At 48.7% G+C, this 25476-nt stretch overlaps 1 protein-coding gene across 1 annotated transcript; it reads right to left on the bottom strand.

Moving 5' to 3' along the window:
* Positions 1-3876: 3876 nt before the first annotated feature.
* Positions 3877-24237, bottom strand: LOC149858200 (diacylglycerol O-acyltransferase 2-like). The gene is made up of 9 exons (XM_090059586.1): positions 23880-24237; positions 18771-18997; positions 16638-16766; positions 10844-10951; positions 9861-9931; positions 8533-8737; positions 6883-7057; positions 6369-6571; positions 3877-5853 (listed from the first exon to the last, which is right to left on the bottom strand). The coding sequence occupies exons 2-9, from the start codon at positions 18808-18810 to the stop codon at positions 5699-5701; spliced, it is 1086 nt and encodes a 361-aa protein (XP_089915712.1). The 5' UTR covers positions 18811-18997; positions 23880-24237; the 3' UTR covers positions 3877-5698.
* Positions 24238-25476: the final 1239 nt, after the last annotated feature.

Here is a 25476-nt window from a genome sequence, read left to right as displayed (position 1 = left end):
ATGAGAATAGGATGGGATTCAACACTAACAAGTGCAAGATGATGCACCTGGGGAGGAAGAACCAGCACCATACCTACAGGCTGGGGAACTCCCTTCTCCTCAGCGCAGGGGCGGAAAAGGATCTTGGAGTCATCACTGATGCCAAGATGAACATGGGCCGGCAGTGCGGGGAGGCAGTCAGGAAGGCCAACCGCACCTTGTCATGCATCCACAGATGCATCTCGAGCAGGCCAGGGAGGTGATCCTCCCCCTCTATGCGGCACTGGTCAGGCCGCAGCTGGAGTACATGCGTCCAGTTCTGGGTGCCACACTTCAGGAGGAATGTGGACAACATGAAGCGGGTTCAGAGGAGGCCACTTGCATGATCAGGGGACAGCAGGGCAGGCCCTACGAGGAAAGGCTACGGGACCTGAACCTGTTCAGCCTCCACAAGAGAAGGCTGAGGGGGGATCTAGTGGCCTGTTCCAAACTAGTCAGAGGGGACCAGCAGGCACTGGGGGAGTCCCTGTTCCCCCGAGTACTACCAGGAGTGATCAGGAATAATGGTCACAAGCTGGCAGAGGGTAGATTTAGGCTAGATATCAGGAGGCACTACTTCACGGTCAGGGCGGCTAGGCTCTGGAACCAACTTCCAAGGGATGTGGTGCAGGCTCCTACCCTGGGGGTCTTTAAGAGGAGGCTGGATGAACACCTTGCTGGGGTCGTTTGACCCCAGTACTTTTTCCTGCCATGGCAGGGGGTCGGACTAGATGATCTACTCAGGTCCCTTCCAACCCTCCCTACTATGAAACTATGGATCGGGCCTCTACCCCTGTGTACATGCCACGGGGGCTTAGCTCGGTTTAATTCTCCCTAAATTGAAGTGGTGTTTTTAAAAACCCACTGTTTCAATTCAGGGAGAACTAAACCCAATTAAACCTGTGTGGTGTGTACAAGCAGCCTCAAGCATTTGTCAGATTATTTGTCAGGGAGACGTCCTAGGGAAATGCAGTCTACAATATCAGCACATTTTCACATCATTTTCTCCTGCCATGGATATGCCCCTAGTCTAGTCCCTTTTTGCGGGCATTCAAGGACTTAAACTGGAACGCTTGATCCTCGAACAGCCATTCCCATATTGCACTTATCCTTCCTGCTAACTTTAGCTCTGCATGGTTTACACTTACACGCTGGCTTCGCCACTCCACCTCTCAACACACCCCACCCAACCATAGATGGGCTTGCTTCTGGAAGTGCTGGCATTTCATAGTTTCATAGTTTCTAGGGTCGGAAGGGACCTGAGTAGATCATCTAGTCTGACCCCCTGCCATGGCAGGAAAGAGTACTGGGGTCAAACGACCCCAGCAAGGTGTACATCAAGCCTCCTCTTAAAGACCCCCAGGGTAGGAGCCAGCACCACTTCTCTTGGAAGTTGGTTCCACCATTGAAATGTGCCCCTTTGGTTCACATTTCTCCCCTGGTCTGTACCTTGAGCAGGAGTGGAGAAAGCTCCCCCTTTAGTATTCTAGCATTGTCTGCTAGAGACTGGCTGAGTTGTAAGCATTTCTAAAAGCAGAGGAAAGTCTCCCCCAGCCCACAGTAAGCTCAGGGTATGACTTAGCCTGGCACCAATGCTTACTGCAGTGTGTGTTTTTAACATTAGCGCTTCCACAGATTTTTAGAGACAGGTAATTAGAACTGTAAAACATTTAGCGGGCTGCTAATGATGGGAGGTTAATGAGTCCTTTGGAATCTACGCTTTATGATGTTTGCTTTTGAACTGTTTGCCCAGCTGTTTTGTTTGACAGTGTGGGTCCCCACATGTGGCATGTGCCTGGGTGTGAGGTAGCATGTGCGTTAATAGGAAAAGCACTCTGAAAAAAAATGTTGGCTGGCTCCTTAGTGACACTGTAACAGACTGATTGCCAGGGATGCACACCCTAGCATTCACAAACCGAGCCTTGTTGCTGGGAAGAGCAAAAGCTACAAAGGGGCTGTTACTGCCAAAGAAAGCCTGAGAAAGAAGCTGAGTAATTTATCAGTTTGCCTCTCCGTTGCAGGACTGAGTCCTCGTGACTCAACCTGGCCTCTCGGCTGAACTCTGTCTCCAACTTCATCATCATCCACCCCCACAAAAAGAACTCCCAATGAGATAGGCCCAGCCTGCCCCACCTCACTGCGCTGGGCTCTATCCAAGCACAATTGCCCTGCTAGAAGCAAAAGCTTGAGGCTAATAGCTGAACCTTTTCCATTGCAGAGGTTGGGGGCACCAAGCAGAAAGTGCTTTTTATCTCTACCCTCTCTAAAACCAGCAACGGGCTCTTCAGCTCTTTTGTTCCTGCCCCAGTGGTAGAACATGTGTGCAGAACACTCCACAGGTGCCCTGCCTCCCTCAGGTGCCTGCATTTTAGTGGAGTCACATGTATAAGAAGTGCTGTGGAAGGAGGTGAGGAAGGTTTTTTCAACCCTGCTCCCTGAAGCCTGTGCCAGAGAGATCCCGTGGAGAGCAGACAAACCTCAGCAGCCACCTATACACTCTGCCCCACACTCACTTAGCACCAGCACAGTCCCACTGCAGGGCTGGTTCACAGTTCCCCTCCGAGATGCAAACGTTGCCCACCCTGCTGCCCTCAGGAAGCTCCATCAGGAGCAGGCTGCAGTTGCACTCCCTGGTGACAGTGGCAGCAGCAGGACAGCCTTTGTTCTGTGAAATCCAGCTGAAAAGGAATGTTAATCCTAGGGCTAATGCAGGGCTTGTCCCGTGTTGCTACCAGCTTCAGTCGCTTTAGTCAATTTGCTTTTTCCCCTAACCAGGTTTCTCAGAACTGCATGGAGTGTTTGTTATGTCCTTGTGCTCCTTCAGCTCCTTTAAAACCTCCTCCCCCTAGAGCTTAGATCTTGGCTAGCACTCTCCACACTCAGCTCCAGGGGGTCAAACCCTTCTCCTCTACCCTGGGCTTCCTTTGCAGAGCTCCCTGCAAGGCCAAGGCAGACGGCAAGCTGAAGACCTTGGAGGTACCTTAGCCTTAGAGAACTTCAGAGTTCCTGCCAAAAGTCACAACAGAAGCAGTGGCTCCTAAGGCTCCCTTGCCCACCATGGTTTTAAACCCAGTCAGACAATTTCTCCCCTCTCCCCACTCAGCTTGCTCACAGGCAGAGGCAGCCCTCAGCTAAAACACCCAACTGTAACTTGCACAGTGGGAATAGCAGGCTTCCTCCTTGCCCTCCAGGGGAGCTGGGCTCCCACAGCAAGCAGCTCCTGCTCCTGCATATACGAGTAGGCCGAAACCAAAACAACAAAAATAATCTGTTCCATTTACAAAGGCCTCCACACAACCCCCTGCTGACTGAGTCCCCACCCCCGTCTTAGGAGGAAGGAATGAGACAGGAATACAGCTCCTAACCCAGGTCATGAGGTCAAAACCTTGAGCTAAGCAGCCAAACTGATTAAAAAACCTGCCACTCACCTTCTGACCCTTCATCATCCCAGGTTCCTTCTGCTCATTTATAGCCCCACCCCAGGGAGGAACAGAGTGCTCCCTCATTGTGTCCACACTGGTGAGCCATAAACTCCAGATTGCCCCTTAAAGGGGCAGTACATCCTGTCACGCCCACCTTGGGGAACAACTTATAAAGATTCCCTTCTCCAAAGAACAATATGGTGTGTGTGCGTGTGTGCTGTTCAGGTGAAAGGGATGTGGCATGTGTCTGTGTACAGACATAGAACCACGCGTGCCTAAGCTGTGTGTGCATAGGCGTGTATGGAAACAGGTGTGGCTGCGCCTAGCTCTATGTGGTGTGCATGGATGTGCAGGAACGATCCTTCCCCCCTTCCCCCCACCACCTACAACTGCCCTCCATTTCATACAGCACAGTCCACATCCATCTGAGAGCTGTAACACTGTATTAGACACGGGATAAGCAACACAAAGATGGAAACACCTCAGCAGAGCTTCTCACCCAGTCCTGGGGCCAAAACAGGATGGCGCCCCTACAGCACAGTGCTTTGATGAGGTTTATGTGAAATGTCTCAAGCTCTGGCAGTCTACCCCTACCCCTTGGGAGAGGATTCTCCAGCCCGTGCCTCTCCCTGACTGGAAGTTATGGTCTGCGTTCTCTCACTGATAGATGCACACCCCTTTACAGCTAAATAACATCTTACCCTCTGTGTACTTCCCACCACATTGTCATTGCTTAACCAAGCTTGATAGATTTCCCTGTGGCCCCTGGACATTCCTCCCATCTCCCTCCAATAGATCAATCTCTTTCTGGTTACAAACTGCCCAGAAATCACTGCAATCTGCCAGGCCCTAGGGAAACACCTGTTGCTTCTCTAGGACCCGATATATCTCCAGATGAAGCCTCAATGTGCACTGGCCTTTTCAGCTGCCACCTGCCCTGGATCCAACAGGAAATACAGAGGTGGAGAAGGCTGGAAGCTGAGGCATCTAGGGTCTGGGCAGAATGGCAGAGGGCCATAGGGAAACTGCAGTGATGGACACAGGTTTGGCAGGGTATGCAGGGAACACAGGACATGTGGGACAGAGAAAGGGAAATGAAAGAGACTTAGGCCTCCCAACCCTACTGTGGACAGGCTTTGCCCCGAATGCCATTTCTCATGGCAGCTCTCACCATATAGAGAAACCCTGGCCATGTCCTTTCCTGCTTCTGAGGCCCAGGCCTAGGTGCTAACGCTGACCAACAGAGGGAAAACTCTCCCTGCAGTAGAGAGATGACACATTCACGTGAACAGCCTGACAACCCAGCGCCAGGAGTATGCCCATAATCAGATGTACAGAGCGTGCAGGTGAATGGAGAAACCTTCCAAGAGGCTCCATTTTTCTACACTCAACATGCGCCCAAGACTACAGAGTTGCAAAGGCTCAGCCTTCCCAGACAAAGAGCTGAAGTGTCTCAAGCCTCTGCCCATCACAGTACCATTCTCCCACAGGGCCTTGCAGCCTCCTCTCACAACCACTACCTCAGTTACATGTCAGGGGCATTGCCTCCATTCTTCCTGCCCTCTCCCCTCCTTCTCCTTTCCATCTATCTCATCCTCCTCCTGTCTCAGCCTGCATAACCCCACCCTTGGGCTCCATCAGCAGTAGCACAAAGCTACTATTCATCTTCCCAAGGATAGCAGGGCTTGGTGAAAGAAGTGTCCCTTCCACATCTACCCCAGTCCTCTCTGCTTATGTCACACTTCCCCTTTCAAGCTCAGCCCCAGTCACTCCCTGTGCTCCTTCCTGTCCTTTTTTTCTTCTTTCCTGAAGGGGGCTCAGGATCTGATACAGCTGGTGCACTGGCCCACTGCATTGCCCACAGAAGGGAGCATAAAGCATGCAGGATGTACAGCAGAATGTACAATGCTCCTCCTTTCCTCATTCATCCTGGAGGCACAGGAGGAACAGAGAGACAGCCATTGGAGCTGCACTGAGAGGGTGGGTAAGGGTCAGGGTTAGAGTAGAAGGCAGAGCAGCTGGGGCATGGCTGAACTGTATGTCAGAATCTAGGATGCAGGACTGGAAGGGACCTCCTGGGTCATCAAGTTAAATCCTCTGCTACTGCAGGCACCACATCACCCAAAATCCTTTATACATCCCTGAGAGTCCCTGCCCTGCCAGAGGCTGGTAGACAACCCCCAAGAACAGGCAGTTATCCAGGATTAGGGCTTTGATGCCCTGTCTCTTTCCAGTCCCCAGCTTCTCTCTGGTCTCATTCACAAGATCCTCAGCTCGTCTGTCTCCAAGAAGCCATATCTGGCTTTGTGCTCGTTGAAGAGTTTAAGCAGGGAGCGGATGTACTTTCCATGGTACAGATCCACCGTTTCATGGCTTGGGTCCTCAATCTTGGGAACTGTCATGGGTTCTCCTACTGCCAGAGCCAAAAAAGGTGGAAGCGTGAAACCCAGGAGTCCAGAATAGACCAATTGCTACAGGTAGGGACAACCCAGCCTCCCTGTAATGAGCTGGGCCTTGGAACCCAGACACCCAATGAGAGATTAGTGATCTGCTACATACAGGCAGGCCTGTGAGCCACCAGCAGGGAGCAACAGTGTACACACCTGCCATGCCACACCCCACTGACACAACAGCAACAGTCATAGGGGACAAGGAAAAGCGCACACCACTACCCGTGTCCACCTACTAAAGGTTTTTAGCTTGCCTGGGATCCCTCTGCCCATTGAAGTAGGTCACCCCACACCATCATGGTGGTTTTTCTGGCTTCCATATCTGCCACGTTCAGCAGCATGTGGACTCCTCATAGTCAGCATGGGCAAGCAGGGCTGCACCCCCACTGCCTGCCCATGCCAGCCTTTCCAGAGCAAAGGGCTCAGACATTACAGATGGCCAACCCCACTGAGAAGAGTAGCAAGAAAAAAAACTCACCAACAGTGGTGATGGGCCTGGGGAAGGGCAGGAAGCCTCGGGAATGGACAGAGGTTAAGCCCCGTCCATAGAAGAGACAAGGGGAAAAGCCCAGCAGCTTCCGGCACCTCTCCTGTATGTTCCTCATCCAGCTGCCCTCTTTGAACACCACCTGTCGAAAGAGCTCATTCTCTCCAAAGGAGAAGGAGGGAACCAGATGTGCCCTGTGGGAGAACATTGCAGCATGATTCCCCCCTGCCAGCCTCAGCACTACAGGAGCCTGCTATGACCCTTTGAACTGGGTCTGGTTTGCCCCATGAAACAGCAGCTAGGAAACCCTTGCTGTCACAGCTCCTAAGTTCTGCTGAAAGCTGGTCCAGTGGGTAGGCTGCTTGTGGACATCCTAAGCAAAGGAGAGGTTCCAGACCCAGTCCTCATACAGTAGCTGGCTTGTTGGCCCATGGGATGGATTGCCTTAGTCCAGCTACCAGAAGAGTGGGACACCTGTAAGGACAATACATGAAGTGACACTCACCCATGCTGCAATGCCATCCGGACAAAGCCTTTGCGGTTCTTAAGGATTAATGTGGCGATTCCCGGCTGGCAGGACAGCGACTCGGCCGCACCACCAATCACAATGGCTACAGCATTGCCAGTACCATTCCGGGACAGCAGGTACCCTATGGCCTGGCGTGTTACAGGGCACAGGCCTAACCAGCAAAGAAATGAAAGGAACACAGGAAAAGCTGTCTGCAATGGCAACCACATTCCCCACTAGCCAGCTGGGAACCTGCTCGCTCCCTCACAACTAAGAGGAAGAATCTTTTGTCAGGATCTCTGAATGAACTTCTGGGGTATCCTGAAAGCCTGTTTGCCTTCTGGGTTTGGGAAAAGTCCATGCAGGTGGGTGCAGGTGGATGACAAGTGAATCCCTACTTTTCAGAAAGCTATAGGACATGGAGGGGCAGGAAGGCGGCCTATTTTCTTCCATTCCCCAAAGAAATGAGTTGAGCTGAACTCTAACCACAGCCACAGGCTGTAAGCAGACTTCTCCCTGCACAGAAGTCCAATGGGTGGAGTGAGGGTGACACCTTGTGTCCAGACAGGACCCCTGGAATCCCTTGCTCCAGAAGGAGGAGGGTACAATAAGCTAAAGGATCAGGTGAGCGGAGGCCAGGATGGGACACTCCCTGGCTCATGGCTCCAGAGTCCCCATGTTGGTCAGGAGGCATCCAGAAACAGCAGCTGCACCAGCCAAAGGCAGGTGCTGCCACTGGATGGAGACTACACATGCCCCTCTCCCAGGAGAAAGGAGATGGACACTGTGAACATCTTGGGTCTCTTGCATTAGCTGCACCTGCAACACCTTAGGGCAGGGGCGGGCAATTATTTTGGGCAGAGGGCCACTTACTGAGTTTTGGCAAGCCACTGAGGACCATATAACAGGCAACCAGGGGCAGATAAATATTAATTTTCTAAACTTTTAGGGGCCTCGCTGGCTGGATAGAATGGTGTGGAGGGCTGCATTTGGTCCCCAGGCCACATTTTGCCTACCCCTACGTGATATTCTTTAAATGACTTTAGGACACAGCAGATTAATTTGGGCCGCTGCAAAGTAAAACACCTCTTAGGTAAGGAGTTTTAGTTTCTAAACTCTACAGCTGTGGAGGGAAGCACCAGGCCCCATGCAGCTCAGGGTCTGTACAGGCAACCCCTGCAGGCAGCCCAGCAGCAGCCCAGGAAGGCAGGCTCCACTGAAGGGTGAAAAAAAAAAGTAAGAGCCCGTTCTCTTCCCCCTCCCCCTCCCCCTCCCCCTCCTCCCAGAGCCTGCCTGCCTGAGCAGTGTGGAGGCTTGGTGCCTCCCTCCATGGCTGCGGTACTCCCCAGGACTGCCTGAGCTGGGTGCCTGTGGGCAGGTGCTGCTGGGGGCAGACCATCACTGCCATGAAGGGAAGCACCAGCCCCCCCCCCAGCAGCTCTGCTCACCAGCAGCTCATTCTCCCTTCCCCACCACTGGAGAGTCTGGTAAGGACTGGGCTCTGACATGGGTGTACACAACACAGGGGTTTACTTCACCCTAAACTGAAGCGGTGTTTTTTAAAAATTTAAACCCCTGTATCATGTGTGGACCCCCTTAGGTGCTATCTGTGGATATGTGCAAGGGATGCTTTGTGAGCACACTCACCCCCACTCATCAGATATTCCCTGAAGAAAGGCATCCGGAAGTTGCCACCCAGCGTGGCCAGGAATGGCCTGATACCAGGGTACTTCTCAAAGAAGCCAGTGGATTCAGTGATAAAGTTGCAGAAGGCCCCAATGCAGAGGATCCCATGAGGGTGTGAACCAATAATGTAATTCTGGCTGGGATGGAGATCATGAGTTTTCACCAGCTGGAGAAAGATGACATAAAATCAGTAGGGAGTGAGGATGTCAGAAGCCCTGGCTTTCAATGCTGGTTAAGTCACAGGCCTTGAGGAGACCTTCTCAACAGGTGAGGACAGATGGGCACTACCTAGGCGGTAGTTCTCCCACCTTGATGCAGAAGCACAATCACCTGGACAGATGTGCAAATTAGAATCATTGAGCAGCTCAGCTCAGGGATTTCCCCAGTTTCTTTACCTCTCCCATTGCACACAACCAAAATCAGCACATGTATGGAGCAGCTACTGAAGTTTGTGAGATTTGACAGCTAGCCTGATGTCAGCCTAATGATTTGACAATTAGCCTGATGTCAGCCTAATAATTCGACAATTAGCCTGATGTCAGCCTAATAATTCTATGATGATTAGGATGACACTGAAAGAAACATGTGTTTGGGGCCCTTTCCAACCACCTGTTTTTGTACCAGATTTCTATTAGGTTCCCTGGGTGCTCTCTGCAGGGGCTGGCCTGGCAGCTGGAAAATAACACATGCGAGACATGACTCATGAGGGATGCTGGAGACAGGCTGATGTATAGGAAGTCATTAATCTGCCAGCAGCTGGTCTGCTAGGCTTGCATGGAAAAAGCCATTCAGGGGCCATTCAGCAAGAGTCCAGCAGAGATGCCTAAACAGACTTGTCCCAGAGTCTGCAGGTTAACCTACACAAGTACAGCTCCCAGCACAGAAGCTGCTCTAACATGGAACTGTTATACTGTGGGAAGTCTAAAATGTATTTAAAAACCAGAAGGGTCACAGCAGCCCTTTCATTTAAAAATAAATATATACCAAAATATAACACTGTTCTGAATAGTCCATCTATTAGACCTTGACATGCCTTTATGGCCCACTACAGCTACCACAGAATAAAATGAACGAAAAGGAGAAAAACCAAACAAAGTGTCTGTGGAAAGGGGCATTTCCTCCTGACGTGGAACATGGGACTATTTCTGAAACAAACATTTGTTACCGACATATTCAAAACTTTTTTTTCTGACAGAAAACTTGTGCACTAGAAATGTTCTGGCCACATATCTCCATAGCACCCACTGTATGAATGGCACAAGCATTGCCTGGGCAAGCTTGCTGCTTACCTGAATAGGGAAATAATCTCGGAAGTACCTCCAGACAAACCATTTCCGCAACCATGTGAACCTCCTCCCACCTGCAAACCAGACAAGAGGTATGTGGAAGGGTTCTAGGCCACAAGTTCCCACAGACATTGTAAAGACAGACCCCCCTCCCTGGAGAGAAGTCAGGTCAGTTCTGTTTTCCTGGCAACAGGCTCTTTTTGGACCACCTCATTCCTCTCCCCTCTACGCACCCCTCCCCACCCCCTTGCATTCCTGTAGCTTGGCACTGCCCCAATCTTTATCATTTAACCATGTAAATGAAGAAGAAAATAAGAACACTGGCTCCTTGGGAGTCTTATCTGCTCTGGAGCACTTATCGGCTCATGCCCCAGCTAATGTTACGCATTATCTTTGCATGCCTTGCTCCCCGTTAGATGGAATCAGAACTGCCCAGACCTGTGTCACAGGACCTATATGGTTAAGGAAATTCTCCTCCATGTTAAGTAGCAAGAGCCTGTGCTTTTGGTGCAAGTGGTTCAGATATTAAGCCTGCTGCTGCTATAAGAATCCTAGGGTTGTATACAGCAGTTCCCAAAGAGATGAAAATAGAATTAAACCCAGGATGTGTTAAATTCCAACACTGCACTTGCACGAAGGCCAGTCATTTAAGTTCATTATATCACCAAGGATCTCTGATAGTGAGAGGAAAGAAAAGGTGGTACAATCTGTTGGGATAGTGATCTTAAGAGCTGAACTCTGTGCATCTCTCTGGACCCGTTTCCCTCATTCCAGGGGATTTGGCTTTAACTGGGTGAGATTAGCTATTATATGAGCCTGAAGATAGTGGAAAGCTCAGAGCAGACTCCCAGAAATGCGGAGCAGACTCCCAGAAACAAAGACAGACAGCAAAGGGTTAAAAACCATATATCTGAATCCTGCCACAGCTGCTTTCCACTCCACCTGCTATGAACATGTTCAGTAAGTGAAGCTATGCTTGTCCATACCTCGCTCCGGTGTGTCCCAGTCAAAGATTAGCCAGAGCAGGTACAAAGCAGAAATCGGCCAGAAACTGGTGAAAACCAAATAGATGAGGAGAAGCAGGGAAATAACTCCTGGGGGAACACAAGCAAAAGATGAACTTATATATCCTTAAATAGAAATACGTGAGAGACCGTGTATAACACATCTTACCACATACCAGCAGAGCTGATTCTGCCCCAGTTGACACCAGTGCAACTATCAGTGGAGTTTCATGGGTATAGTGGCCCCTTTACACATATTAAAACCCACCCCTCAGCTTAACATTGTTCTGATGCGGGGATCAAATCAGGAGAGCAATTCCTCATGTGTACCTGTCTTCTGCCTCACTGTGTAGCAGAGCGTCTGCATCTCTGCCTCAGGATTCCAGCACTGCTCTACAAACAGGTCCCGTCTCTAGGCACCATCTCCTAATACCTTGTTGCAATGTGGGATGGGAGGAGTGCCCACAATGAATCCCACCATCTTTAGGCCTATTCAGAATGCCATTTCCATAAAACATCTTGTTCCCAAGGAGTGACCAAATTGTAATTTGCGCCTGGGCCAAAACACCTTCTCTGCTGTATGTTCTGCCCAGTTGGTCAGTGTTGAAACCCAGCCAGCCCAGGCCTGTTAGCTCCCTGCTGGCTCTGCTTGAAAGACAAGCTCTGTACCAGTCTTGCTATATGAGGGAAATTTTGGTCCCTAAATCATCACCCCATGCAGCAAACTGAGAAGGGGCCATGGTTCAGACAAGACCCAGCTATTTTTACCACTGTCCACTTAAAGCCTTCTGAGGTGGTCTTGGCAACACTTGACTATACTACAGCTGTGCTGGTGGAATATTAGAGGCCCCACTCTCTCTAGCATAAGTATGTGACAAGTGTGGGAGCTTCCCTGAGTCAAACCTGTGCTTCAGCCCTAGATGGCATCCACTTTAGAAATCTTTACTGCTTGTGACCATCTTGCCTATTGGAAAGAACATTGAATCCAAGCCTCTCTGATGGGGTTAAGAAGGCACTTCCAGTGGACTAATGTACTCAAGTGAAAGCCCATTTCCAGCACATAAAGCAGCTAGGGGAAAAGCAAGGGAGATTTTCAGGGTACAGTAGATATGGATTCCAGAGCTGTGCTCCCCTGAGCATCACGGTACTTCATATAGCAGTCCATAACAGATACCCCATAATTTATAGAACTTACTCAAATGCATTGGGTGTAACTCATGCCCATCATTTAAGATATCTGAAAAAAAACATACCTGAACCAGAGACCTAATAAACACAGGCAGAGAAGAAAACAAGAAGAAAATGCAGGTCAATTCCAAGACTTTCAGTTTTACTTGTTCTGGCACAGGACTGTGTATCTAAATAAAACCACAGTAGAAGTCTGAGAGACTTTCTAGTTAGGAGTCAGGAGTTGTTTTCCCAAGCAGGTTGCTCTGCACTGGGCCAGGACAAGACTGGTCCTGGGGAAAGCCAACTATCGTTTGCTGTGTTCTGGCCAGTTGGTCAGTGTTGAGACGCAACCATTTACTAAGAGGAAACTAGCATTACAAGCCATTGGAGATATATACCTGAAAGAACTAAGTCATTTCTCAGCAAAGCCTGTTGGGCTTCACCAATATCTGCTTAAGAAAAAGACAGCAATGCCAGATCCCATCTGGTCTAAATGAGGTTACCATAAAGAATTCTTATGCACTATTGTGGCTGGAAGCTATAGCAGGTTCAATCTGGCTTTCCACACTGCATCTACAAATAGAAATTGGCACACTTAGAAGCTACAGCAGGTTCAATCTGCTTTTCCACACTGGATCTAAAAATAGGAGTTGGCACATAGCTGTGGATCCAAAGGACAGGGACAGGAATGTTTTCCTAGCAGGACAAGGTCTGTGTCAATTTAAAGCTTTTGACTTGTGCAGCCACATGTGAGAGGCCAAAAGAGAGGCTAATGCCTGACTTGCTCCCCTCATTGTGGGTGATGTGCTGTACCTGGATGGTATCCTAATACATGCAAAATCTCAGAATAAGAACTGATACTGAAGGGCCTGTAATTAGCTTTCTGCTGCCAAGTAAAATGAAACATAGATTTGTGAATTGTTTCAAGAAGATGTGCTTAGCTTTGGGTTTATGATAAGAACAGGAGGAACCTTTAGTGACAAAAAGAAAATGGAAGGTGTTCGCAAATCCACCCTCCAGACGTTCTCAGCTGGGTAGGTTGTGTAAAGGCTCCATGCTGTTATAGCAAGTTCATTTGTGCACACAGCCCAGGTTGGGTGAGAAACAGCAATCATACCAGTGACCAACAGAGTATTTCCAAGCTTGGAGGATTCTTATGACTGCTCCTGTTTTAGCTGACCATGCGGTAGTCGATGCAGATGTCAGCTTGATAGTTTGGGGCAGCGTTAACATCAGAGCCAAAGGGACTTGAGAGGTGGATGGCTCATTGCAGCGAGTCTTGAGCACAATGATTGCACCACCCCTGGCAGGTGTTAAAGCTCTGGAAAAATTTCAACACTTTTATATAGGACAAAGTGAATGGCCTCAACAGCTCCAGCTTCCCTAAAATGGCTCTCTAGAGTCAGGAATCCTGAGGCACAACTTGCCTCCTAGTTGTAAAAACTATAGTGCTATAATTTCACTTTTACCTACAGGTCTGGGCTCAAGGACAGTCCAGACAGCGTTGCTGGGAGGCTAGTTGCAAATACTGCCCTAAACTCTTGGTGAAACTCCTGAAAATGAACAGAGGCATCTAGACCCTGTGGTTTATGCAGAGACCCTACAATCCAAGCCTGACTAAAGTTCATGCCTTTGCCAGGATGACTTCTGATAAAATGAGTGGCCTCCGATCAAATGCAAAGGCTGCTCAGTGTAAGGACATATGGGGAAAAGGTTTTAAAGGAGGAACCTGGCCTGGTCTTACAGTCCTGGGAGAAAGAAGGAGCCCTAAGCTAGGTAAGCTTGGAAAGGGTCCTATACAGTAGTGCTTCTCAACCTGTGGGTCACGAACCAAAAATGGGTCATAAGAATATATGAAAAGGTTGCAAACAACCTTTAAAAATGGATTCTCCTTTAAAGGACAAAAACATGGGAAACATGGTTTTTCCCTCGCAGGCTGTCAGAATTCCGGCTTGCAAGAGGCTGGTTGCCCCCCCACCCCCCATACCCTCCCTCCATCTGTCCCACACCCACCCCTGCCCCACACACTGCTCGACCAGGGCCTGGGGGGAGGGGCAGTGGGTCAGGAGTGAGGGGTCCTGGGTTCAGGACTGGCTATCAGTGCTTACAAATGGGTCCTGGTCCAAAAAAGATTGAGAACCACTGCTACACAGTACTGACTGGAATAAATGCAATGCCATAACAAATACACTGGGTCCTACTATTAAACCTAAAGTTATCCATAAGAACCTCTGAGGGAGTACTTCAGAGGATTACAGGATTACAGCAGGGCTACTCCTGAAACTAAGAGGGTAGCTGTGGAAACTGAGGCTGGATGTTGATTTTCCCATTTAGAATAGAACAGGAGTGGCTCAATACCAAATTTCACTGGCACAAAAGGATCTATTCAGGGGTTCATGGACAGAAGGCCTGCCGGTATGTGATTGAGCGAGTGAAGAAAACCTCCCAGAAGATTGGGATAGAAGTGAAACTGCTTATGGTTGGTGATGTGAAATATTCTAACAGAAAGACCCTGTTCAAGATGATAAATGAAGAAGAGACTGGAGTGTTGATGTGGCTAGGTATAACTGCTATGGTTCATTTAAGGTTGCTGTAAAAACCTATTAAGCTCCATTATGAAGCCAAAGGGCTGAACCAGTAGCAACCTCCGATGAAAGCACAGATAGACCCAAGGCAGCAGTATATGTGAGTGGAAGTGTTTCTCTGGGTATTGTTTTGTGAAAGAAAGAAAAATCAGAGAAGCTGAGAAAGCAGACAGCAAGGAAGACATGCAACAGAAATACTTATGGTGGGGCCACAGGGGATGCTGAGAGATAGTTGTTGGGCCAAGTGCTGACTAGAAAGTAGTTTGGAGCTGTGAGCAAAGAAACCATCTCCTGTTGTTCAATTCCTCCTGCATTTAAGGAGGCAAGAGGATGTGCATTCTTTGAAACTAAACAAAACCACATCAAAGAACAGACTATTTGAAGGAAATGACCCACATGGCTCCAAATTTTGGCTAAAGCCCTAATTAAAAAAAGAGGAAGCAGTATTAATATACTGTTGCTGTAGGTGTCTCAGTGAACCATAGGATCTCAATTGTACCGGGCTCTGCACAAATACCTGACAAAAAGACAGCCCCTGTTTCCAAAGCAGTAGGAATCTACAGCTCTATGTAGCACTCTTGTAGTCAACATTTATTTACTATAAACTCAGCACCCTGAAGTGTTAAAATAATTTACCATTGACCTCTTCACTTTTTAAACAATTGTTCTTTAATAAGCAAACTGCATTTTTTTTTTGCATGGGTGGTGATATCTTTGATTGGGAAAACTGCATGGTTGGAATAAAGTTAGATGATCTTTCAAATGCAAGACATTCTTCATACGCAGGTCTGCTGCGTATAGGAAGAAATTTAGGAATCAGGTAGATTATAGTGTGTTCAACAGTCAGTATCAGTGTCCAGGCAGTTTACGTAAGAACAGTAAGAACCAAGGATTGAACACTACTGATACTGATTTTTTGACACGCTATAATAATTCCTGGGCTATCACGGCTACAACATCTCTTTAATAAGTACTAACTCACTCACAACTGCCAGGGCAAACCAGAATTCTGCAGAAAAATGTTAAATTAATGGGACATCTCTGTGTCACTGCCTTCAAAGTCCTGTGCAGACAATTGCAGTACTGTGTAGAAATACCTGAACTAGCTCTCAGCTAACTAGCTTGGGTTCCAGAAGCAGCACAGCATGTTAGCAAGGCAGTATGCCTGGGCTATAAGCTGACACAGCTATACTGCTTCCAGTACCCAAACTAGGTCATTCACAACTAGCTTGGGCAGCTCTGCCCACACCAAATCATGTTGTGTAGACATAATTCCTGTGTCAGAGTGCTCTTGGGAGGGTCAGCAACAGAGCTCACCCCCTTTGCAAAGCCAAATGTTCTCTGACCTTAACAGCAAGCGGAAGGTCAGCAGGTGCCAACTTCTCCACTGGGGCTGATTTATTTGTACTGTGGATGTGCTCACAGCCCCTATTCTGAACCAATGTGCAGGGAGACAGGCTCCACCCCAAAACCCTGTGCACTAGGTGGGAAGGGAGTGCACAAAGGCACAGCTGTGAGTTCCAGGACTGATTCTGGCTGGACACCCCCTCGCTGGGGGTTGGAGCACTTTGCACTTCTACAAAATGAAATAATCAGGCTCCTAGTATCCAACCGTTCCTGAAAAGGCTTGATTCCAGATAATCCACATGCATCTACAGGGGTCTTTGCACTCGGGAGAGCAGGGAGAGACTGCAGACATACCCAGCTCTTACAGAAAGTGCTACCGTCTCATCTGAAAATCCCCCCAGCAATAACCAGCCAAGACCCTGCTCTCCCCTGAGAAGGCTGCTTTTCCCCTTCTTGCTCCAAGGAGCTTTCTGTTCCCTGGGGCTGCATTTTCTGATGTCCCGATTTCTTTTTTATAGTCATCACTCAGAGAGATGGGGAACCACATTTCACGGGCTGTGATGGAGGGTTGCCCTCCCTGCTCCAAAAACCTGTAGAGAATTTCTAGCAGTGAGAGGGAAGGAGACCCCCATGACGGTACAGATCATCTCCTCTAGGCTGCTGTGCTTACTCACCCATGAACAAGAAGCTGAGCACCCACTGCAGGACAGAGAGAAGCTGGAGGCATGCCCGGACATCCCGCTGCGAGGGCCAGGGGGCAGTGAGCAGAGTGCGCAGGGCAGCCTGGATGCTGGCATGGCTCCCTGGAAGGCATAAACACCTTTTACCACTTCCATTATTGATCACTGCCTGCTGATCATGCTGTACCCATCTGCTAGTGCTCTTCTTTCCCTCCACCCACAAGAAACCACCCCCTGTACCTGCACCGCCCCCTATGACACACAGCCCCACACCGCACATGCATGCCCCTGCACAAACACATGCTATTCCTCTCACAGATCAAGGATCCCCAATACACATGCAGTCACACCCCTCTGCAATGGGAAGCCACTGCCTCAGCACATGCTGTGCCCTGCACCCCACATCAACCCTACCCACCTGCCCCTTACACTTGCACAGGGCTTTCTTCTTGCCTGTATGCTGGGTCAGTCCCTAGCTGGTTGCTTCCAGTAGCCTGGCTGGTAACAGGTGAGGAAGATGAACATGAAGCAGAAGGAAGAAAGTAGAGTGAGAGCTATAGAGAGAGCAGGGGGAGGCGGGGAGACGAAGGGCAAGAGACAGCAGGGCCCAGCTGGGCCCCTGTGCCTGCAGATGTAGAAGGAGGTACACGATAGGGACTGACTGACACTACACTGTTGAGTGCACAGATAACTCTCGGCTGCTCAAAGCCCCTCTAAGGAGCAGGATCTCCCATGCAACTGTGGGGGAAGGATTCTCTGGACCTGGCCCCCTTGCAGAGAAAGAGGTTTTAATAAAAATATCAAAGTTTCCAAGTTGACCAGAACCCTGAAGAGGTGAGATCCTGCTCTCCCTGCTCCACAGACTGACCAGGGCTGTGTCTATCCTGTGAAGGGCGAGCCAGAGGGAAGCCTGAGTGAAGTGTCATGGCAAGGTAGGACCATGCACACATCTCAGACATCTCACGAGCACAGTGTCTGAGCTGACACAGGTGAGTCTGGATGTGTCAGGCCAACCGCCCTGTCCTGCAGTGACTGATAAGGCCATATGACCTGTGGTCCCTCAGCCTTGACTCTGGGAAGTGGGAGTTCAATAGCATTAACTAGTTTTCCTTCTCCCTCCTCCTCTCCCTGGTAACCTTTATGAATGATTAACTCCCACCAGTGTTACTGCAAACACAGCCAGGGCCTTTTGATCCTTCTTCCCTCTGGGATAGAAGCCAGATTGCAAACTCCATGTGCTCCCTGCCCATCTTTTTAAAGGATGTTTGTGTGAAGAGCTCTGGCTGAGCTGAGCAGGTCCTAGGGCCAACGAGCTCATCCCACCAAGGACTGAGACCATAAGCCTGCTGGCTCACAGGAACTCAGAATGGCTGCAGGGAGCTGCATCAGGCCTTTAATATCAGACAGCTGGAAAAATCCTTACAATGAACATACCTACTCAATACCATTATCTAACAGGGTCTTGCATTCAGTGGAGTGCTGGATCAGAGAGAACTAGACCATATTGGAAAGTCAGGAAGAGCAACTCAAGTCTGGCTGGGTCAGACTTAGGCAATGTTGAAGTTCAGCCTTTCTGGAGTAAAATCCAGACTGCAAATGGGGTACCTAAGCATTAGAGCAGTTAAAGAACATTACTTTCGTTTCCCTAGAGCAATTACCCAAGTCTACTCAGTCCATCATTCCTTGCAGACTTCCCAGGTCTTCAGACCAGGTCCCGGAAGTCACACAGCTCACAGCTCTTCTTATTAGTTGACTAAAAGCCAAATATTTCTGACTGGACTCACACTTACGTGGCCATTGACTTATGTAGGAGAGCTATCTGAAGGGGTGGCAGATGCTCTTCTTTGATTTGGATTACACAATTTGCCATTTTCATGCCTTTTTGCAGTAAATGATCTGACAGATTTCCCAAACCGATTTCAGTAAACTCACTTCTACCAAGCAATTCTGCTCCATTCCCATCCCTGCTCCCTTCACAGCTAACGCACAGCTTTATAAAAATATTATAGACTATTTTATAGAAAGAGATATCTAAAAACATATTCAACAACAACAGCAAACATGCCTTGACTGACTCTATCAACCACAAGTCTAGAATATTACAAACACGCCTTGCAATTTTCTTACCGCTCTGATTTTGGGAGTAGGCTGCAATAAGTGTTTTCATAGCGATGGCAGGTTCTCTCTCTGACTTTGCCTTCGCAGGGTAGAAGGCAGGTTTGGAAATAGCAGACTCTGGAACTGTTTGTGTGTCCAACTGTTTTAAACTACACCAGCTGACCCAAGATAAACTGCCCGCTCAGGAGGGGAGGTGGGCAAACGTTTCCTTTTATTTGAAGAAAACCCAGCAACATCTGGAAGGAAAAAGAATGAGCAAGTCCCATGTTGCTGTTTCCATAAAAGATCCTGCACTATTTCTCCTAGGTACACAAATATACAATGCTGTGTATTTTCCTCAGATATCACTTGGCGAAGTCTGTCCCTTCCCTGGATGGAATGGTACTTTCCTCAGACGTGTTGCACGCAGCTTTCCAGGCACCGCTGCTGTGATTTTGACCAAGGGCAATTTGAAAACCTGAAAACGGTCAAAGCAAAACCACCATTTGCCCGAATGGCTCAAAACTGTTGGTCCCACCAGCCAGTCCCTAATAGATTCAGGACATAACTCTGTTCAAATTTTTCAGGACCCTCTCCATGCTGTCCACATCCCTCTTGAAGTGCGACACCCAGAACTGGACGCAGTACTCCAACTACGGCCTGACCAGTGCCGCATAGAGGGGGAGGATCACCTCTTTGGACCTGCTCGAGATGCATCTGTGGATGCATGACAAGGTGCGGTTGGCCTTCCTGACTGCCTCCCCGCACTGCCGGCCCATGTTCATCTTGGCATCAGTGATGACTCCAAGATCCTTTTCCGCCTCCGTGATGACAAGAGGGGAGTTCCCCAACCTGTAGGTATGGTGCCGGTTGTTCCTCCCCAGGTGCATCACCTTGCACTTGTCTGTGTCGAATCCCATCCTACTCACATCCGCCCACCCCTGTAACCTGTCCAGGTCTGATTGTAGCCTGATGCTTCCTTCTAGAGTGCCCACTTCCCCCACATCTTAGTGTCATCAGCAAATTTGAACAGGGTGCTTTTTACCCCCTCGTCCAAGTCGCTGATGAAGATGTTGAACAGTGCAGGCCCGAGGACCAAGCCCTGGGGGACCCTGCTGCCCACGTCCTTCCAGGCCGAGTAGGACCTATCCACTACCACCCTCTGGGTGTGGCCCTCCAGCCAGTTGGCGACCCAATTGACTGTGTGGGCATTGACACCACAGTCCCCCAGTTTCCTAATGAGAACGGGGTGAGAGACAGTGTCGAAAGCCTTCCGGAAGTCCAGGAAGACTATGTCCACTGCTACCCCTGCATCTAATGATCTGGTAATCTGATCGTAGAAGGCCACCAGGTTGGTCTGACAGGACCTGCCACTGATGAACCCGTTTTGGTCGCCCCTAAGCATGCAGTCCCCCGCTGGCCCCTCATGAATGTGTGCCAGCATAATTTTCTCAAACAGCTTGCCTAGGATCGAGGTAAGACTAACTGGCCTATAGTTTCCTGGGTCCTCCTTCCTCCCTTTTTTGAAAATGGGAAGCACGTTGGCCCTCTTCCAGTCCTCCGGCACCACATCAGAGCACCACGAGTGCTCATAAAGCCATGCCAGGGGTCCTGCAATGACCTCAGCCAATTCCTTTAGAACTCTAGGGTGGAGATCGTCCGGGCCGGCTGACTTGAATACGTCCAGCCCCTCCAGAAACTCCCTAATTAGTTCCTCGCTAACCTTTATTATTACTGCAACCTAAAATTACAGTCTGGTTGTCAGCTAAAATGAACTTCCTTCAATTAACCTATCAGATACATGGGTAGAAATAGATGCTTTGTGATTTTTATAGGAGTAGCTACAATAGCAAAGCACTTGGTAAATGGCGTTGGTGAGGCTGAAAGTGCAGGAACCCTGTAATCTACCCTGCAAGATTTACCTCTTAATAATCTGAGATATTTCCAATGGGTTGGATGTATGGAAGTGTGAAGAAAGTCTTCTGGAAGGTCTTAAACCATGAACAGGAATAAAGGGATTAAGGAGGCCAGCCACCATTCTGAAACAAGAGAGCAACCTGTTGAGATGTCAGAGGCTCATAATGGGATATAAGCCTTCATTTGTCTTCAAATGAAAATAAAAACATCCAGGAATGCAAACTCCTATCCCTGAATTATCAGGGCACCACTTTCCCTGATCCAGATCTGAGAAAGCCCTTGTTTCAGCAAAATCTTGTAAGAGGGTTCTTTGAAAGATGGAGAGTTGGGAGTGAAGTGGGAAGGAAATGGACTTGCATGTGCTATTACTGATAACTGCATGAACCTACTGACTCATGGAAACTGCCCAAACAGGTGAGAGCCAAAAGGTGAAAGACAAGTGGACACAGATCCTTCAAAAGATCTAACTTCTCTACTGCAGCCTCAAGCCTTCTATCAAGAAAAAGATATCAGGGTGGCTTTCCTGAGGAAAAGGTGAAGAACTGCTTGCTTTCTCTTTGGGATTGGTAAGTACAAGTCAGAGAATGCAAAGCAGTTCTTAAACACTTTAATGAAGGAAAGATCTTGTCAGTCTTTAAGCCGTTGCAGCTCTCCCATAAAAGATCTTCTGCCATGGTTTGCACCTTCCTGGATATTCCCAGCTACTGAAACCAACAGGATTTCCACATTGTCTCCAGTGCAGCCATTATTAGATACATCCACAGCAGTCTGTGGGGAGATTTCAGATATTAGTTACTTTTCTAGTAGATGGATTTTAATCATTCTCTCTGCTCTGGTGGGAGCCTTTGTGTAAGCAGAACCAGTTTGTCCCAATACAGATACAATATGGAAACTGGCCGGCAGAGTTGTTCTCTGTCAAACAGCCAGTCTCTTCGGGGCCCTTTCCCTTCCTGGTGGAGGCATTTGCTACTTTGACCTTTCCTAAATGGGTGCTTTGACAAGTGACCTTGGCACCAGATTCAAAAGAAATACTTGGAGAACTTGATAGGAACATGGTCTTTCTTGGAGGTGGCAGGTTCTGAGCTGAAGCCTGCTACACGACCTTTGCAAGCTCTAAGATTCCCTGCTTAATAGGCATGGTCAGTCTCCCAGACATGGAACAATGCAGAGTGCACAATCTTCTTTCCAGCAGGATGTGAAATTTCTGACATGGCCAAGAGGTGTTAAAAACCTTGAAGTCCCTCCTGTCTCATTATGGATGGTGACAAAATTGCTGGCAAGGACCAGTTGCTGCACCACTTCTACTTTCATCTAAGATTCATGGCTGACTGGGTTAAGAATATCTATAGTGCTTCCTAGAAAGACATTTCATCCTATAGAAGAGGCAACAGCAGCTGACTTTCAAGCAGGTACCTGCATGCTTTACTGTAGTGGGAAGCAACCATTTTGGCAGACTTGCCACAAATAAGCTCTATGCCCTCTCCTAGAGGCCCTCTGATCTGCTACTCAGGTTTCTGCTCCCTGCCCAAGCTTCTGCTTTGCTTTTAGCTCCCTGCCCCATCTGCCACTGGACTGCTTGTCCCTTCCCCAGTCTGCTGTGTGCCACACAGAGCCTGCCTGTGCTACTCCTGTCAGAGGTTGGCCACCCCATCCTACACCACAGCTGACAACCATATGAATGGTGGTCCCAAAAGAGACTCTCATGGAGCCTTTTTCGTGTCAGATCCAAGGCTTCTACTGCTCAAACAGCAATCTCCAGAGTGTCTTTCTGAGTCCCAGGAGGGAGCCCATGGAGGGGAAGTGGAATGTGTCTCTACCGTGTGCCAATGGAGAAGGATGCGGCCAGCCTGGAGAGGGTTCAGAGGAAGACCACCCGCTTGGTGAGAGGGCAGCAGGACAGGCCCTATGAGGAGAGACTGAGGGACCTGAACCTGTTCAGCCTCAGCAAGAGGCGGCTGAGCGGGGTCCTGAGGACCTGGTGGCTGCCTACACACTCATCAGGGGAGATCAACAGCAAATAGGTAGAGCCCTTTTCTCCCCAGCACCACCTGAGGTGACAAGGAATAATGGTAATGAGCTGATGGAGAATAGGTTTAGATCAGAAAGCAATTTTTTATAGTTAGGGTGGCCAAAATCTGGAACCAGTCACCCAGGGAAGTGGTCCTTACCCCTACCTTGGGTAAATTCAAGAGGAGGTTGGATGAGCACCTGTCTGGGGTCTAGTGAACCCAGCATTCATTCCTGCCTGTGGCAGGGGGTCAGGCTAGATGATCCGTTCAGGTCCCTCCTGACCCTAGCTACTATGAAACTACAAATATGAAAAAGAATATCCCCTCCTCGAGTAGTGGGACACTGTAGCAGGCTGCTACCTCGGGGCCTTTTCAACCAGGCCTCTGCTCCTTAAGCATCTCTCAGCATGCCTCAGTAACACAGTCTTTCAACAAATAAATTTAAAACCCCCCCCAAAAACCAAAAACCCTTATTATCCCAAACACTAGGAGGGGTCCACTGTAGCTCCAACCTTCCCACAGCAGGCTTGCTCTGCTTGGGGCCTGTTTCCCAGCTCTGATGCTTCTCCTCGCAGGTCTCTGGTTCTGCCTGCTGGGGTTTTTGATTCCCAGGCAGCCACTCCCTCATTAGTCTTCACACAGCTGCAGCTCCTAAGCCAGGCTAGCTGTATCCCAAAGGGACCCTGTTACAGATGATTTCTTCTGTGCTAGGGCACTGCTACATCTTTAATTAGGTAGGGCAATTAGAGAGAAATGGAGGGTTCAGAGAGCCCCTTCTTCAGTCACTAGCTGAGGAGCTTGAGACAAGTAACATTGACATTTGAGTCTCTTCAGAGTACTCTAGAAATCGAAAGGGAGACCTAGGTTCCAACTCACAGCATTCCTCTAGCAACTTCCTACCCTTCTTGGGAAAGTTGACAATTGGCATCTTCAACATCTTAGCTCAAGAAGGAAGGAATCAAGGGCGGGTTAAGACAGTAGGGAGAAAGACTGAGCTCTAGTTCTGTTTCTATCCTTACAGGCTGAAGTGTATTATCTAGTACTTGAAATGTACTGGATAATAAACTTAGGCAGGCATCACTTGTCATCTGTGTCTGCTTGGAAAAAGAGCAGACAGAACAGATTAGAATTGTGCTTTTTATTTTTAAACAAAAGGCATAGTTGTCATCACCAAGTGGCATACAAGATTGCAAGAGAGGCAAAGTTTAGTCACCTGACAGTTGTCTTCCATTGTAACAACTTGAATGCTCAGAGATGGGGGACTCTGGACCTGCTATGAAAGAAAGCATTGGAAAAATTTGAGAACTACAGATTAACTAACAGTTGACTAAGTACAGAATCAAAGAGAAGCAGACAGATCATGCCAGGGGTGCCATCTCACCACTATAGATGGGTGAGCTCCTTTAGTTCTTTATAAGTGGGAAAAGAAAGAACACAGGCACAGCCCAAACCACTGACTACTACAGTTAAGTTTTGACTGATATAACCATCGACTAGTACAGAGGTTGTCAACTGGGGCTACGTATACACCTGGGGGTACATGGGAAGGCCCTAAAGGATATTCGCAGGTGAGTGGGGACAGAGAGCCACCACCCACCACACCACACCGCCGCCTCCCAGGAGCAGGGCTGGGGGAGCATGACGGCAGCAGCACCCCGCTGTGGGCTACACAGGCACTGCCCAGCTGGCTAGACGCAGAGGGGGCAAGCTTGCACCCACCACCCCATGCTGCTGCCACTCCGCTTCCAGCCGTGCACCACCCCACCCCTGCTCTGCATCCGGCCATGCACCACTCCCTTCTCCCCCTCCCCACCCCGCATCCAGCTGCCAGGGGTACACTTACTAAAAAAGGTTGAAAACCCCTGGATTAGTACATAGACTGCTCAGACTATGCTGAAGCATTAACCAGTGTAGGCTTCCTAGAGCAGTAATTGATACACAAAACTACTTACACATCCTGAAACTTACATGATTACTTTTCTATAGAGTCCACACAAGGCTAAAGGTCAGCTCATAAAACTGGTGTTAGACACTCCAGGACACCAAGATAAGGGGCAACATACAAGGAGTAAGATGACCTAGTAAAAGAGGCTTTATTATTTGTTAAGAACATGATATGGAGGTGTATGATGTTAACAGAAGAAGTTTTGATCAGTGTATCAAGGAGAGTCTTGGAACCCTTGGTGTTGTGGATTCTCTGTTTAACATGTTTTATTCTGCTCACCATTGAGTTAACATTTGTTTCTGGTCCATCCCCTCTTCACAACCAGTGCAAGATGATTCCTTACAGCTTCCTTCTTTCCTTTTTTTAAAGTTAGTTTGGAGACTCCAGAGAGCATTCCACAAGTAGACTTCAGTACTAGAACAGTCAGCCTGCATTTCCTTAATATTTTCCCAGGTTCCTAGACCTCTTTTAAATAGGTGGCATTGAAGACAGAGCAGGATGTACATTCCCATTATTGTTTAGGAAGTCTTAGGACATGAATTATTCTTTTGTATTCTATAAACTACTGTTATGGCCATATGAAGTCTGCATTTTATATCTAAATGATGGAAGCCATTATGACTATGGTGGCTGTTATACTATGCACATGATCATGACTTCAAGGCAGAGCCCTTAAAAGAATCACATTTACATTATTATAAGGGCTGTGCAAAGCTTCGGTCGCCGATTCAATTTGGCAGAGATTCGGCTCGATTCAGCGGCCGAACCTCTGAATCCAAATCGAATCAGGAGGCCCTTTAATCGCTCCGAATCAAATTGGAATTCTCTAAACCGATTTGGAGAAATTCGATGATTCGGACATAGA

Source organism: Crocodylus siamensis, chromosome 8, assembly GCF_052110815.1.
Source record: "Crocodylus siamensis isolate JL-2025a chromosome 8, ASM5211081v1, whole genome shotgun sequence".
Classification (NCBI taxonomy): Eukaryota; Metazoa; Chordata; order Crocodylia; family Crocodylidae; genus Crocodylus; species Crocodylus siamensis.
This window is presented reverse-complemented; position numbering and strand designations above follow the sequence as displayed.

What these genes read in the sequence shown, in the direction of transcription:
- LOC149858200 (XM_090059586.1), bottom strand. Translation starts at nt 18,810, where the DNA reads ATGAAAACACTTATTGCAGCCTACTCCCAAAATCAGAGCG. An exon ending in GAGATTATTTCCCTATTCAG is followed by an intron (nt 8,738 to 9,860) that starts GTAAGCAGCAAG and finishes ATCTTTCTCCAG; the next exon opens with CTGGTGAAAACTCATGATCT. An exon ending in GGAATATCTGATGAGTGGGG is followed by an intron (nt 7,058 to 8,532) that starts GTGAGTGTGCTC and finishes TTTGCTGGTTAG; the next exon opens with GCCTGTGCCCTGTAACACGC.